Consider the following 17,013-nt stretch of genomic DNA (forward strand, 5'->3'; position numbering starts at 1 on the left):
CATTCCTTTTTAATAATGGCTATGCTAATCCCTACTTATCACACTTGATGGGCGACATATAAATGTATGACTATATTTTTTTCTATGAATGAGATTTTTTTACTATACAGATGTAACACATTGATCATCTTGTTTCTATGTTAATAATCCTTGCATACCACACCATGAAGTTATGATTCTGAGAGCTCGCTGTTTTGTTAGTGTAATGCATGGTTTTAGTCTGCCTTCAACATTTTACAGCATTATCTGTAATGAAATTCTGCAGGTCTCCTGCATAGTGCGATACAGTATTCACCTCCTTGTGCAAAGTCATGCAAATGGGTACCTTATTAATGCTGTATTTTTGCTTATAATATTTAATCACAATAATATCAAAACTTTAATTAACATTTTTAGGAAATATTCAATTTTTTGAAATTGTCTGTATTGCGAACTTCTCGCAATATCTGCCTTTTGGGATTGAATACAGGTTTACATTACATGTGGAATCTGTCACAGTTCTTTGTAGAAGCAGCAATGATACACACTAACGTCAATTTTTTTAGTGTAATTAACAATGTAAGCAGTGTGAAAAAGATTGTGACATAATCACTACAGCACATTAAAAGGAAATTTTGCATGTACAGATCTAATTTCAACCCTATGAAAGAGGATAACTTGAGACTGTCCATTTATACATGCTTAGCGAAAAACTACTTCTGGGTTCAACGAACTTGTTACAACTAGTTAAATGGTTCTTAGTCCACTTCTAGCAGAAATTTTAATGGACCTCATTACTTCTCTAATCTAATTCCCTGTTCTCTCACAAGAATATATTTTGCATGGCAATACATACACATGCACACACACACTGGCAACCACCAGCACACGAACATGCTGTTTTCCTTTCAGTGGTGCACCATCTCATACCTGTTCCAAAATCTAAAGATGATTTCTTGATTCAATTCTTCCTCAAGACACAAATGCTGAAACTTATATCTTAGCTCTACCTCTACTGGTAATAAAATGTTTGCAGAAAGTGATGTACAATCCCATTCTTATGACTGAAATCAGAGAGTGTACCTACAGCACTGAAATCCTGCAACCATAAAATTTCCTACTCTGTGATGAACTAAGGCCCAATTACAAGACAGAAGCAGGCTATATAAAATTAATTGGCTAGATCGTAATAAGTTTTATGTTGGTCAACAAGGCAAAGACATGCAATCAGATGGGCTGAACATGAACATAGCTGGAGGTTGCAGAGTTCTGATTCTACAGTAGCTGATTATGTATTAAGTGAAGGTCCCAATTTTACCAGTCACAATTCCAAGTGCTCCACTTGTCAAACAAAGGGCCAAAACTGAATCTTTTGGAAGCCCTGTAGACCAATAAACTTCCGGCACACAGTCCTCAACTAATGCCAAATGATCAGCTCAGTGTAATACTTCCCCCTCTCCTAAACTTCACTTACATCCTCCTTTCTCCAGTTCTTTCCATACAGTCAGTTCCAGACTATTCCTTTACCTTCCATTTATTTTATTGTGACTCTTAACATATCCCAAATTGTTATATATTCTGTTGTTTTATCATATATACATCTTCCCTACATTTCTTGACACTCACTTTTATACAGTTTAGCTTATGTATTTCCAACTACATCATAGCTGTCAGTATCTTTTATTCTGTTGGTGCATCACCTTCTTTATGTAATACATTTTCAAGATATGCTCTGATACTCTTACGCTGTGTTTTTAAAATTGGAATTGTCAATTTAATTTAAACTGCTATATAGGTTATTCTGTTGTTTTCCCACATGTACACCTTATCTTTCGAGGCTTTTAATTTGGCACATTCTCCTCCTTTGCCTCATCCATAAACACAATGCATTTTTTCTGAGTTAAATTTTTTTGCATATCCCTTTTACAATTATTTAATATTTAACATTTTCAACTATACAGGGTGTTACAAAAAGGTACGGCCAAACTATCATGAAACATTCCTCACACACAAAGAAAGAAAATATGTTATGTGGACATGTGTCCGGAAACGCTTACTTTCCATGTTAGAGCTCATTTTGTTACTTCTCTTCAAATCACATTAATCATGGAATGGAAACACACAGCAACAGAACGTACCAGTGTGACTTAAAACACTTTTTTACAGGAAATATTCAAAATGTCCTCTGTTAGCGAGGATACATGCATCCACCCTCCGTTGCATGGAATCCCTGATGCACTGATGCAGCCCTGGAGAATGGCGTATTGTATCACAGCCGTCCACAATACGAGCACAAAGAGTCTCTACATTTGGTACCGGGGTTGTGTAGACAAGAGCTTTCAAATGCCCCCATAAATGAAAATCAAGAGGGTTGAGGTCAGGAGAGGGTGGAGGCCATAGAATTGGTCCGCCTCTACCAATCCATCGGTCACCGAATCTGTTGTTGAGAAGCGTACGAACACTTCGACTGAAATGTGCAGGAGCTCCATTGTGCATGAACCACATGTTGTGTCGTACTTGTAAAGGCACATGTTCTGGCAGCACAGGTAGAGTACCCCGTATGAAATCATGATAACGTGTTCCATTGAGCATAGGTGAAAGAACAAGGGGCCCAATCAAGACATCACCAACAATGCCTGCCCAAACGTTCACAGAAAATTTGTGTTGATGACGTGATTGCACAATTTCGTGCGAATTCTCGTCAGCCCATACATGTTGATTGTGAAAATTTACAATTTGATCACGTTGGAATGAAGCCTCATCCATAAAGAGAACATTTGCACTGAAATGAGGATTGACACATTGTTGGATGAACCATTCACAGAAGTGTACCCGTGGAGGCCAATCAGCTGCTGATAGTGCCTGCACACGCTGTACATGGTACGGAAACAACTGGTTCTCCTGTAGCACTCTCCATACAGTGACATGGCCAACGTTACCTTGTACAGCAGCAACTTCTCTGACACCGACATTAGGGTTATCGTCAACTGCACGAAGAATTGCCTTGTCCATTGCAGGTGTCCTCGTCGTTCTAGGTCTTCCCCAGTCGCGAGTCATAGGCTGGAATGTTCCGTGCTCCCTAAGACGCCGATCAATTGCTTCGAACGTCTTCCTGTCGGGACACCTTCATTCTGGAAATCTGTCTCGATGCAAACGTACCGCGCCACGGCTATTGCCCCGTGCTAATCCATACATCAAATGGGCATCTGCCAACTCCGCATTTGTAAACATTGCACTGACCGCAAAACCACGTTCGTCATGAACACTAACCTGTTAATGTTATGTACTGATGTGCTTGATGCTAGTACTGTAGAGCAATGAGTCGCATGTCAACACAAGCACCGAAGTCAACATTACCTTCCTTCAATTGGGCCACCTGGCGGTGAATCGAGTAAGTACAGTACATACTGACAAAACTAAAATGAGCTCTAACATGCAAATTAAGCGTTTCGGACACATGTCCACATAACATCTTTTCTTTACTTGTCTGTGAGGAATGTTTCCTGAAAGTTTGGCCTTACCTTTTTGTAACACCCTGTATTACTACTGCACTGTCAAATATGACATTTACTCTGTTTTTACACTTCACTCTCCATGTGTAATGTCTTTTTCAGTGTTGTTCATAAATATTGTATCCCCTTTGACGGCAAGTCAGTTATAGCCTGATGATGAACTTGTATTAAGCCCAGCGCTGGTTAACTAAATAAATTAATACTGCAGTACACCCATAATTTTGTGGTTTCTTCATTTAGATATAAAAAGTGTAGTCACATCTAATGCCAGTTCCTTATTGCACTGTATACAAAAATGTTGTTCGTCTCCCTATTAAATGACATAACACATTAAGACAAATCAATCACCACTCCATTTAAAATAAACATGTAAAAAGAATCAGAGAAACTAACAATAATCTCCTTAATATTCTCATTTAATATGGCTTTAAGTATTGTTTCATACTAGTGCATAAATAACGATCTCTCTATATTCAAAGCTATCAATGGTTAGAATTATGAGCAGAATTATTATACTTTAAAAAACACACACACACACACACACACACACACACACACACACACACACACACACACACACACAGAGCGGAGGGAGGGAGGGAGGGAGGGAGGGAGGGAGGGAGGGAGAGAGAGGGAGGGAGAGAGAGAGAGAGAGGGAGGGGGGAGAGGGGAGGGGGGAGAGGGGAGGGGGAGGGGGAGGGGGAGAGAGAGAGAGAGAGAGAGAGAGAGAGAGAGACTAATTTTATTAAATTTTATATGTTTCACCAGTAAGTATGATACTAACACTGATTGTGCCTTCATCCTGCGGAAGACTGTCATTCTATCATGTGTTCTTGCAAGGCACAAGCTGCCACACATTTTCCAACCTGTTTTAAGTCCACTTTCCTCCAAATGCTTATAGAGTTGAACACTTGACTGAGTAAGTTTAACCTGGGTCAATGATGGTTTGAAAACGCCAACCAGTCCTGACAAATGCCATGTTGTTCCACCTCCACACCTATATAGAAAATACAAAAAACATCTCACAATTCCTATAAAAGTAATTTTTCATTAAACGATGTCAGTTGTAAGGAAATTTATTTCATTCTCCTATGTTTAGTCATATATGAATTATTGCTTCAGGTTGTGAAAACACTTAAGAGTTAGCATGTCACTAAAGTCTCCATCAGTCACTGTATCACTATAAAAAATACTCTCTACAATGTAAATGGCATTTATTAAAATGAAACTCACCTTTTACAGAACAGAACCAAATTTAAGAAGGAAGATTAGTTGGAGAAAATGAGTAACTTTATTGTCAAATATAGTGAGATAATTACCAACTCAGTACAAAAAATTATTTTCCCTTGTGGCCATTCCCACAGCTACACCTGTCTCATGCACTGACCTATTATTTACTGTACCACATGGGAAACTACTCACGATGTTTAGCAATTGAAATATGTGCATGACATTGCTTTTTCTATATGGCTAACCACCGCTAAACTGGCCTAATGCCTGAATGGTCACTGAAGAACTGTTCATCTCGTCACCCAGAACCAAATTGCTGAGCATGCTATATAACTTGACTCATGAGACCTGAGTGCATACTGTACCACACAGCAGATATGGGTCCTTCTATGCAGTATCAGTTTCTCTGAACTCCAGAGATGGGTACATCTTATCAAATATATCATTCAACCTCCCACTCTCCTTGGCTCAGCTTCCATTGTTAGCTTTTGAAAGAAATCGCCTGACAAGCTAGAGTACGTATGTCTTTCTCTCTCTCTCTCTCTCTCTCTCTCTCTCTCTCTCTCTCTCTCTGTCTCACTCACTCAATCTCACACACACACACACACACACACACACACACAGGTGCCGTGGTTGCGGTTGTGGTTCAGCAGGTGAACTTGGGATGAGGGCTGTAATGACAGGGGTTCGGAGGGGCAAGATGGCACGATACTTGGGTTGCACTTCAGCATGTGAATTTGGGTGAGGGGGAGAAGGGGTAAATGGAGAGAGAGAGAGAGAGAGAGAGAGAGAGAGAGAGAGAGAGAGAGAGAGAGAGAGAGAGGGAGGGGGGGGGGGAGAGGGAGGGAGGCGGAGAGAGAGAGAGAGAGAGAGAGAGAGAGAGAGAGAGAGAGAGAGCAGGAGGGGTTGGGGATGGATAATGACTGGCAGGGAGGCATCAGGCAGAACTGCTGTCTATCTCCAAGCCGCTAGCAACCCATCCCCAAATCCTCTCTTGGTCCCGCCTCTTTCTCCCTCTACTCACCCCATCCGAGTCAATATCCACGTAATGTCACCTGGCGAACTACAATCCTGGCAGTGGGTCCAGCCAGCACACTGTAGGTGCCCAGGCAGGTAGGGGAGGGGTTGAGTGGGGGACGGGGGGTGGGGAGAGTGTGTGTGTGTGTGTGTGTGTGTGTGTGTGTGTGTGTGTGTGTGTGTGTGTGTGTGTATTTTGTACTCTAGCTCATCAAAGAACTTCATCTGAAAGCTAGAAACAAAGTTTTCATTATTTATGTGGGTGCCTCTCGACTACTCTTCTGCTATTGAGTTACTAGAAATTTATTAGTTACTCTATTTTTTCATTACCTCTCTTCATTTTCCTGTCTCTTTCCCTTTGCTTTCTTTTTCTTAATGACAATAATTCTTTCCAACTTTCTTTTTCTTGCCATCATCTGATCCACCTTTACTTCTCACCCTGGTCCTCGCATCATTAAACTGAAGCTAGCTCAGTGCATACTAATGTATGAGAGGCATCCAGTAAGTAAGTTTTTAAACAATTTATCATGCTGAAACAATTTTATTGACATTATAGTATACTTCTGTTACTTTTCTACATAGTTGCCACATTTTTTCCAATAATTTTTGGTAGTGTAACAAAAGTTTTTCCAAACTACTGTTGTACCAAGTCAGGTGCTCTGCTCGAAACCAGCTCTTAACTGTTGATGTAACTTCATCATTAGTGTTGAAGTGCTTACCTCCACAATGACCTTGAGTTAGAGGAACATGTGAAAGTCACTTGGGGCAAGATCTGGTGAATATTGAGATTGTGAGAACACTTCCCGGTTGAATCTTTCGTACTCTGCCTGGCTCATTCAGGCTCTATGATGCCGAGCATTGTCTTGAAGGAAGAGAACTTTGTGAGACAAAAATCAAGGACATTTTCTGTTGATGGCAGCTCACATATTCCTCAAGTTATTACAGTACCTTTCTGCTTTCATTGTGGTGTTGCAAGGCAAGAACTGAATGAGTAAAACCCCCTGATGGTCCCAAAAGATGGTTGCCTTAACTTTTCCATTGCCTTTCTTGGAGCACTTTCGTCAGATTTCTTCTAACCATGTCCTGATGGTTTGACTCGGGAGTCAAATCACGAATCCAGGTCCCATCCCCAATGACAAGCCATCTGACGAGCAGATCTTCCTCCATCTGATGCATTCCCAGAAACATTCTGCCCCAATCCTTCCATTTCCATCTGTGGACATAACCAACAATCTTGCATACACTTGTTGATAGTGAAGATGGTCTGTCAGGATCTTCATGATGGATGCATCCAGTTGGCTCAGGAGGTAACTGCATTAGGAGATTATGAATGGTAATGGGATGATCTTCCTCCACAATATTACGAATTGTAATCATCATGTTACTGTAGTGGATCTCATCTTCACATCCTTCCACAAACTGCACACACCGCAGAACAACCATCTGAATGTTCATACAGCTTTTGCATAAACAGATGTTAACTTCCACTGGCTGTTGACAGTGGATAGCTGTTTAGCTGTGAAAAAACAAATGACAGAGTTCAACTCACAAGCAGACACATTTTGTAGTGGTAACTCCATCTTAGCTGGCAGCGTACTGGCAAGATGCTGTGGTATGCTCCGTAAGCTGGTGTGAGTGTTGTCAACACTTATCAGTTGAACTCACCAGCCCTTACATCATGGGAAGTATATTCTGCAGAGAAATAAAATAGGGAAACTTCCGTATTGCACGATTCTCATATTATCTTGGACCATCTACACTTCATGATACATTTTCATTAATCTTTGCCTCATTTCTTCCTCATAACTTGTGGCCCCCTATTAACCTAGGATCTCAGAGACTTGCTGCGCCCCCCCTCCCCCTACTTCAGCTCTTGTCCATTCTCTTTAAACCTTAAACCAATTTCTTTTTTATTCCTGAAGAAGACACCCATTTTTCCAAATGCTAGGAGTACTATTTCCTATTCAAGGGATTCTACTGGTAGTATTTGGAGATGTACCATCTTAGGATAAGTAATGGTCAGCATTTCTGTCTGACTGTAATTGAAAAAAGCTTCTGGCACATGTGCTTCACTTGCAATAGTTAAGTGTTGATAAAGATTTGGGTGAAAATCGACAGAGTAACTATCATTTGCCCCATGTATGCATTTCACTACTTATGCTTTATAGCTTGTTATCAGGCACTACTAACAGAACATTAAACACTAATCTTCCTTCTATCGATTTACAGCCCAGATTCTACGATAAGTAACTGTAGAATGGTTTTCTAAACTGTTCTCCACAGGTGCCTTGCATCCTGAAATAGGTACAAAATTGACTTAACAGCTTTACACTGTACATTGCTCAATTTTTCATTTGCTGTTAATACTGTCACCATATGGATCTCACAGCAGATTTATATTATTGTTCATTATTATTATTACTATTATTAATACTATATTCTTTGCCCTTGGATCATTTTGTTTAGTATAAGGGACACTTCAAATTATGAGGAATTGTACAAGCTTGTAAACAACACAGAAAGATTTGCCTAGAAAAAGAAATCAGCTTCACACTACACTATAAATAACTGATATCACAGTCATACATGTAATTACACTTACATTAATATGAAATTAATTTCTAAATTCACTAACTCATATTTTTCTTTTTTCTCTTCTTCATTTCTTTTAGTTCTTACTGTTTGAGTGTTCTTTGGAAGGGGACAATAACTCTTCACAAAGACAAGAACCTATGTGACACTGTTTATTGTATGATCACTATCATGCAGAACAGGCTTAGTCACAGTCAGTTTATCCTCATCATATGCGCCTTGACTGCTGGAATGTTCATGATATAGATAAATGACGTAGCGGATAGCTCTGGAAGCCCCTTGAAGCTGATAGTGAATGATGCTGTTATATAGCGATAAAACAGCCATATAAAACTAATCATAGAAATAGCAATTTCAGCACAAAATGTCACTGGATTAATCATCAGGATGGTACCTCACCCACGAAGAATGTGGCTTAAAAAATCCTTGTAGAAGTGATATGGGTTTCTTACCAGATTAGAATGATAGAAGAAACAGAAAAGAGAGAGCAGTACATTTCATTACTAGTTCATTTATCAAGTACCAAAGTGTCACTGAGATACTCATCCAACTTCAGTTCCAGTCGCTATAAGACCCAGTGCATTACAGTTTAATTTGCTGCTAAATTCCAACAACACTGTTCCAAGAAGTGTCAACCAATAAATTTTTTCCTCCTCCTAGTTCATGACCCACGGGCAACGTATGAGTGGCCAAGTAAGTGGTCCCGGCAGTCAGGATACCAGTTACTTTGGAATAAGGCTGGGCATCTCAGACATATTCTGAGTTGTGGTCACCTTTGTGCTCATACGGCAAAGACTACCAAATCCACCGGTTAGTCCCTCAACCGTTAGGGATAAAACTCAATGGGACTCGGGGCAAGTAAGGCTAGCAACCTGCTTCCGGGGTGGTACTTTAAATATGATGCTGGCAACAAACAGAGCAAAATACCTCGGACCTTTGGAGGTGACGGAGTCCCACCTCTAACTGACAAACCAGGGACTCCTAAGATACGACTCGGCAAACAAATGGTAATGAGATGGGGAGCTATTAATATCAATGGGGGCTACTCTGGGAAGAAGGTAAAGCTGGCAGAGGCTGCAAGTAAGATGGGGCTGGATGTTTTAGCTGTTAGTGACATTCGGGTAAGGGGTGAGAAAGAAGAGCAAGTGGGAGAATACAAGGTCTACCTGTCAGGAGTCAAAGCAGGAATAGCACAATGGGGTGTAGGGCTTTACATCAGGAAAGAAATGGAACCCAGCACAGTTGCAATAAGGTATGTAAACGAACGACTGGTGTGGATAGATTTGACAGTGTCTAGCAAGAAAATTAGGATTGTGTCAGTATATTCGCATTGCGAAGGGACAGATCGAGATAAGATGGATAGTTTTTATGATGCACTCAGTGATGTAGTTGTTAGAGTAAAGGACAAGGACAGTGTTCTGCTCATGGGTGATTTTAATGCCAGGATTGGAAATCGAACAGAAGGGTATGAAAAGGTTATGGGTAAATTTGGAGAGGATATGGAGGCCAACAGGAACGGGAAACAACTGTTGGATTTCTGTGCCAGTATGGGCTTAGTAATCACAAACTCCTTTTTTTAAACATAAGAATATTCACCGGTATACTTGGGAAGGCAGGGGAACCAGATCTGTCATTGACTATATAATAACAGATCAGGAATTCAGGAAGGCTATGAGGGACACACGTGTATTCAGGGGATTCTTTGATGACACTAATCATTATTTAATCTGCAGTGAAATTGGGATTGTGAGGCCGAAAGTGCAGGTCAGGTCCATATGTAGGAGGATAAGAGTGGAGAAACTTCAGGATAAGGAAATCAGGCACAAGTACATAACAGTGATCTCAGAAAGGTACCAGTTAGTTGAATGTAGTCAATTAGTCATTGGAAAAGGAATGGACAAGGTACAGGGACACAGTACTAGAAGTGGCTAAAGAATGTCTTGGAACAGTAGTGTGTAAAGGTAGGATGAAGCAAACAGCCTGGTGGAATGATACAGTCAAGGCAGCCTGTAAAAGGAAAAAGAAGGCGTATCAAAAATGGCTACATACCAGAACCCAGGTAGATAGAGAAAGTTATGTTGAAGAAAGAAACAAAGCCAAACAGATAATTGCAGCATCGAAGAAGAAATCGTGGGAAGACTTTGGAAACAGGTTGGAGACTATGGGTCAAGCTGCTGGAAAACCATTCTGGAGTGTAATTAGCAGTCTCCGAAAGGGAGGTAAGAAGAAAATGACAAGTATTTTGGACAGGTCAGGAAAACTGCTGGTGAAGCCTGTGGATGCCTTGGGCAGATGGAGGGAATATTTTGAAGAGTTGCTCAATGTAGGTGAAAATGCGATCAGTAATGTTTCAGATTTCGAGGTAGAATGGGATAGGAATGATGATGGAAATAGGATCACATTTGAGTAAGTGGAAAAAATGGTCAATAGATTGCAGTGCAATAAGGCGGCTGGGGTGGATGAAATTGAGTCTGAACTCATCAAATACAGTGGAATGTCAGGTCTTAAATGGCTACACAGGATAACTGAAATGGCCTGGGAGTCAGGACAGGTTCCATCAGACTGGACAAAAGCAGTAATCACACCAATCTTTAAACATGGAAACACAAAATATTGTAACAACTACAGAGGTATCTCTTTAATCAGCGTTGTGGGTAAAATCTTCTCAGGTATTGTTGAAAGGAAAGTGCGAGTATTAGTTGAGGACCAATTGGATGAAAATCAGTGTGGGTTTAGGCCTCTTAGAGGTTGTCAGGACCAGATCTTTAGCTTACGGCAAATAATGGAGTGGAACAGGGAATTGTATCTATGCTTTATAGATCTAGAAAAGGCATATGACCGGGTTCCTAGGAGGAAGTTATTGTCTGTTCTATGAGATTATGGAATAGGAGGCAAACTTTTGCAAGCAATTAAAGGTCTTTACATGGATAGTCAGGCGGCAGTTAGAGTTGACGGTAAATTGAGTTCATGGTTCAGAGTAGTTTCAGGGGTAAGACAAGGCTGCAACCTGTCTCCAATGTTGTTCATATTATATATGGATCATATGTTGAAAACAATAGACTGGCTGGGTGAGATTAAGATGTGTGAACACAAAATAAGCAGTCTTGCATATGCGGATGTCTTAGTTGTGATGGCAGATTCGATTGAAAGTTTGCAAAGTAATATTTCAGAGCTAGATCAGAAATGTAAGGACTATGGTATGAAGATTAGCATCTCCAAAACGAAAGTAATGTCAGTGGGAAAGAGATATAAACGGATTGAGTGCCAAATAGGAGGAACAAAGTTAGAACAGGTGGACAGTTTAGGATGCATATTCTCACAGGATGGCAACATAGTGAAAGAACTGGAAGCGAGGTGCAGCAAAGCTAATGCAGTGAGTGCTCAGCTAAGATCTACTCTCTTCTGCAAGAAGGAAGTCAGTACCAAGACTAAGTTATCTGTGCACCGTTCAATCTTTCGACCAACTTTATTATATGGGAGCAAAAGCTGGGTGATTCAGGGTACCTTATCAATAAGGTTGAGGTGACGGATATGAAAGTAGCTAGGATGATTGCAGGTACTAGTAGATGGGAACAATGGCAGGAGGGTGTCCACAATGAGGAAATCAAAGAAAAACTGGGAGTGAACTCTATAGATATAGCAGTCAGGGCGAACAGGCTTAGATGGTGGGGTCATGTTACACGCATGGGAGAAGCAAGGTTACCCAAGAGACTCATGGTTTCAGCAGTAGAGGGTAGGAGGAGTTGGGGCAGACCAAGGAGAAGGTACCTGGATTCGGTTAAGAATGATTTTGAAGTAATAGGCTTAACATCAGAAGAGGCACCAATGTTAGCACGGAATAGGGGATCATAGAGGAATTTTATAAAGGGGACTATGCTCCAGACTGAATGCTGAAAGGCATAATCAGTCTTAAATGATGACGATGATGATGATGATGATGATGACATATATCTCATGAAAATACCACAAAAGTAAAACACAGGGACTTGAGCTCATATGAACGGTCACCAACACTCATTCTTCCCATGTAATATCCACAATTGGAGCAGGAGAGGGGAGTGACAGTGTTACACAAGGTGTCCATCGCCACACTCCATGGGGTGCTTTACAGGGTATGGATACAGATGTAACTATCTTGCAGTGTTGTTTTTGTTCTGTGTTACTGATATTAGTTGATCTTCCAGTCATTCCAATGCAAATATTTCTATAGCTGATTTAGATTTAGTATGATTCCAACAATGAGTGGATTTTCTTTATGCACACTAACAAAAACTCTCAATGATTGGATTTTCCATCAACCTGTACACACTCAACATTACTTCCACTACTATCACTTCTGTAAACACCAGCTCTCCAGACCCATTCCCTGTAGACAACTAAAAAAATGTTGCAGCTCACATATTCATTTAAACCCTCTGGTGTGTTTGAGGTAAATCATTTGTTTGGGTATCAGACATTGTAGATCAGTTGCTACCATACCTTGCAACATAGTATTTCTACTCCTACATGACCATACTGCAGTCAACACTTAAGTGCCTGACAGAGGGCTCATCAAAACACTTTCACACTATTTATCTAACATTTTACTCTCAAACAGCAGACAGCAAAAATCCTCTGGGTGAGCTCTGATTTCTCTCACTTTATTGCAATGATCATTCATCTGTATGTAGGTGTTCGTCAATAACATATTTTCACATTCAGAGGAGAATGTTGGTATCTGAAATTTTGTGAACTGATTCTCAGTCATACAAAAACACTTTTGTTTTACTGATTGCCACCACAACTCACGTACCATATCCATGACAATATCTCCCCATTTTGTGACTTTACAAATTAAGCTGCCCTTCTTTGAACTACTTCTATGCCCTCTGTCAATTCTATCTGGTATGGATTCCATGCTGCACAGCAATATAGAAGAGGACACCCAAGCACAGTGTAGATAGTTCCTTTAGATGTAGTCTTACTCTGCTACTTATCATCAGCATATCCCAAAAAGATAATTTCAATGTTCTTTCTGTTTTTCTAACATTAACTTTAGGTACTACACATTACACACAGCATGATAATTATGTATTGGACCAGCACTTTCACTTGATTTACATATGGCCTATGCATGAGCTTGAACTCCTCTGATTTTCCTGTCATGGTCATTTCACAAGATGTACACAGAAACACAATGTGATGGCTGAATATTGACTACACAAAATAACGGTAAGGGAAATAAGAGAAAGTTATGAACAACAATGACAAAATTGAATGATTTGAAACATGAATTGTTAGAACCTCATCCCAGCCAACAGGTTTGATCCTCTGACTTCCACTTATTGCCTCACTTGAGGAAATTTGTGACTGGAAAATATTTTGAGTCCAGTTATGACACCCATAGATGTAGGACTATATGTTGTAGATCCCTCAGAATCAACTTCAGACATGGAACCTACTCATGGAAAAACAGTGAACAAGGTGCATAGTTCCAGAAGGGGACTGCGTTGAAGTTGAAAAACAAAGTTCTTTGGTGCGTAAACATTCTTTCACAATCATGTGGAGATTATTTTTAAGAGAAAACACTGCTTCTTCTCAATAATTGTTGTTTGAAGATAAATATTTTATTAATGAATAAACTAAATCTACAGTTTAGTTTAACAGAATATGTTGCTGCTATTTGTCTTTAAATGGCTGTTGTGGAGGTTACACACTTTAATCCAGTATGTCTCAACATATGAGCTGATGTGTTTTAATCATTCAGTTATTGGAAGAAATGTCAACAGGCAAAGGCTAGTAGAAATTTGTGTGCATATAAAAAGATTGATATGCAATGGGTACAACTTTCAGTGCTGTACTGTTCGTTAGAACAGAGATCTTATGAGAATCCTAAAAAAATTTGGTCCTACGTAAAATAGGCCTAGAGCAATAACAGAAGAGAGCAAACTGAAAGCTGAAGTTTCAAATTTAGTATTCAGGAAGTCTTCCATGGAAGAGGACCGTACTAACATATCATCGTTTGACTGCTGCACAAACTTGTGCATGATGGACATAGAAATGGACAACCCTGGCAATGAAAAGCAACTAAAGAATTGGAGATAAATAAGTTAACAGGTCCGACTGGAATCCAAATTCAGTTTTACAGAGATTACTCTTTAGCACTGTCCTCTTAGCTTGCCTTTATGGCAAATCTCTTACCTATCACAAGGTACTAAGAGACCAGAAACAAGTACTTGTGACTCCTACATTAAAAAGATGAAAGAATGGACCTTCAAAATGATAGATAAATACTCTTCATATCCGTTTGCTGCACAATTCTTGAGAATATTCTAAGTTTGAGTACAATAAACTTCCTTGAGAGCAAAAAGCTTTTGTTCACAAATTGAATTGGATTTAGAAAGCATCACTTCTGCAATACTTAGCTTGACTTGTTCTAGTATGATATCCCACAAACTGTGGATGAATTGCAACAGGAAGATTTCATTATCATAGATTTCTGCAGAGCATTCTGCACAGTGCCCCCACTGCAGACTGTTAACGAAGGTCCAGGCATATGGAATTGGTTCCAAGTTATATGAGTGACACAAAAACTTTTTAAATAATGGAGCTCAATATATTATCATGGATGGTTAGTGTTAATCAGAGTCAAGTGCACAGTCAGGAGTACCCCAGGGAAATATCATAAGGACAGTACTCTTGTTCTCTATGTACATAAACGATCTGTTACACACAGTGATCAGCGGTCTGTAACTCTGCTAATTACACTGTAGTGTCTGAAAAAGTTACATTTTGCTCACATTAGATGCAGTTTGTTCTCAATATGTGTAGAGCACATAATTTTAAGCCAAAATTATTATTATGGAAAAGGTATCTGAAATATTACCTCAGACATTGATGATTATTACTCTTACAATGGACAAAATACTCTGTGTGTAAATAACCTGCAGATGAATTACAGTTTTAATAGGTACCATATCATTATTCTTTCACATCTCACAACAAAAATTATAAATATGTATGTCTGGTTTCAATTAATAGATATTAGACATTAAATTTAAAAAAAAAAAAAAAAAGACCCAAGCTATTTGAATTGTAGTACAGATGTGTAACCGAAAACTTAAATTTTCATCTACTTTGTAAGAGGATTATTCCACAAAGCAGTAGCCAACTTTTAGATGTTCGTATCTAATGTATAAACATTAATGCTTGCTCCTTACTTATCCTATATATGCAGCAATGTTGTTCCTTGTGGAATTTTCGTTAATTGATACTGGTTAGCACCATCAATTTCTTGGGCCAACACTAATAACAATGATAGTTTGTTTCCGCCTAAATGAAGTATTATACGTCAAGACTTGAGTAAAAGACACTTCTTTTATTCTGTGTTTCCAAATTCAAAAGGTGCAATAGAAACTGAAAAAATGAAAGTAATTCTTGCTCACCTGCCTTGCTCTATCAAAACTGTATGTTGTCCCCAACCCATTTCTGCTAAATGATATGCTACTGCTGCTCCCATAACACCACCTCCACAAATTACTACTCTTGCCCTCTTGGGGGGTGAAGCAAGGAATTCATTAGGTTTATTCAGATGGTTTGTAAACTGGTAAGGAGCATATGATAAACACTTTGCTAGGTTTACTTCCACTAGCTTCCAGTGTTTAGTACACGATACCAATGCCATTTCTTTTACTTTGCCCAGCTAAGCTGCCAAACTTAGGTCTGTATTTATTAGAATTAAACACTCTACTTATTACACAGCGACTGAAGCACAATTAAGATGCTAGGTGAACTAGAGGTCGTATATCAAGGAGACAAACACTGTGGAAATACTACCTATAATAAAAGGCGAAGGGCTTTTTTCAACATACAACTACTCATCAAAATAAAGAACTTATTCAATACTTCCGTTGGTTAAAAATACCTTAACGTGAATAAAAGGGACGCTAAATTTGTGAATGGGTCACTGGATATCAAACAAATCTTTCGGAAGTATTACGCTAAATCGAATTTTAAGTGTTTGCAGTGCAGTAAAGACTTGGCACAGTGGTAAGCAGTGAGGAGATTATTTTCGACCTATGACATATTCTTTACTGTGGCGTACAGTGGAATATAAAAATGTACACGGAAAATATAAATTTTGCTTTGTTTGGGAATGTGACAACGCCATTTTTAATAAATTTGCAACATCATTTGCTATTCCATGCGCATACAATTATAACATCTCGCAGACTACCCATACCACTGCTACTAAAAGCCGCCCCATTTGTTGTCTTTAAGCTACACTGCACACTGCACACTCCCAATCACGCTGCGTTCCCACACGCAACGAAAACTTGCACATGCGTCACACCAGCCAGTAAACCGACAAGGCTACTGTCAAGCTAGCTGGCATGACAGTGAGAAACTAAAAGCAGTTTCACTTGTCTCGTGGACCTCCCCATCACCGTCCAAATACTTCAGCGAATGCCATTAAGTGAACTGCTCTCATTATAATTTCCTTCGTGCGACACTGTAGATCATAAGTCCTCTGTGTACGTGAACAGTAACGTCATGGCAAAATACCACTTTGTCCGCAGGTTGTAAATAAAGACTTCGTGAAGTAGGGAATCTCATTATAGCCTACAGCAAATCCTTTTAATCATTTGTTTGTATCTAACTGGACGTCTCCGCAAATCGTTGTGTGTTCAAGTAAAGTCACCAC

General features: G+C 39.5%; 1 protein-coding gene across 2 annotated transcripts in view; it reads right to left on the bottom strand.

The window, feature by feature from the left end:
- The window catches only part of LOC126187683 (pyruvate dehydrogenase phosphatase regulatory subunit, mitochondrial), a 97,684-nt gene extending 81,056 nt beyond the window's left edge, over positions 1–16,628 (bottom strand). The window contains exons 1-2 of one of the 2 annotated variants that reach the window (XM_049928918.1): positions 15,755–16,628; positions 4,276–4,488 (exon numbers count right to left, since the gene is read on the bottom strand). In XM_049928918.1, the coding sequence (XP_049784875.1) occupies positions 4,276–4,488; positions 15,755–15,993 (452 nt within the window). In that variant the 5' untranslated portion in view covers positions 15,994–16,628. Of the gene's footprint in view, positions 1–4,275; positions 4,489–15,529; positions 15,546–15,754 lie in introns of those variants that run through there. The other variant, XM_049928919.1, reaches the window with a different exon arrangement.
- Between the last annotated feature and the right edge of the window lie 385 nt (positions 16,629–17,013).

This window comes from Schistocerca cancellata, chromosome 5, assembly GCF_023864275.1.
Source record: "Schistocerca cancellata isolate TAMUIC-IGC-003103 chromosome 5, iqSchCanc2.1, whole genome shotgun sequence".
In the NCBI taxonomy this organism is placed as follows: domain Eukaryota; kingdom Metazoa; phylum Arthropoda; class Insecta; order Orthoptera; family Acrididae; genus Schistocerca; species Schistocerca cancellata.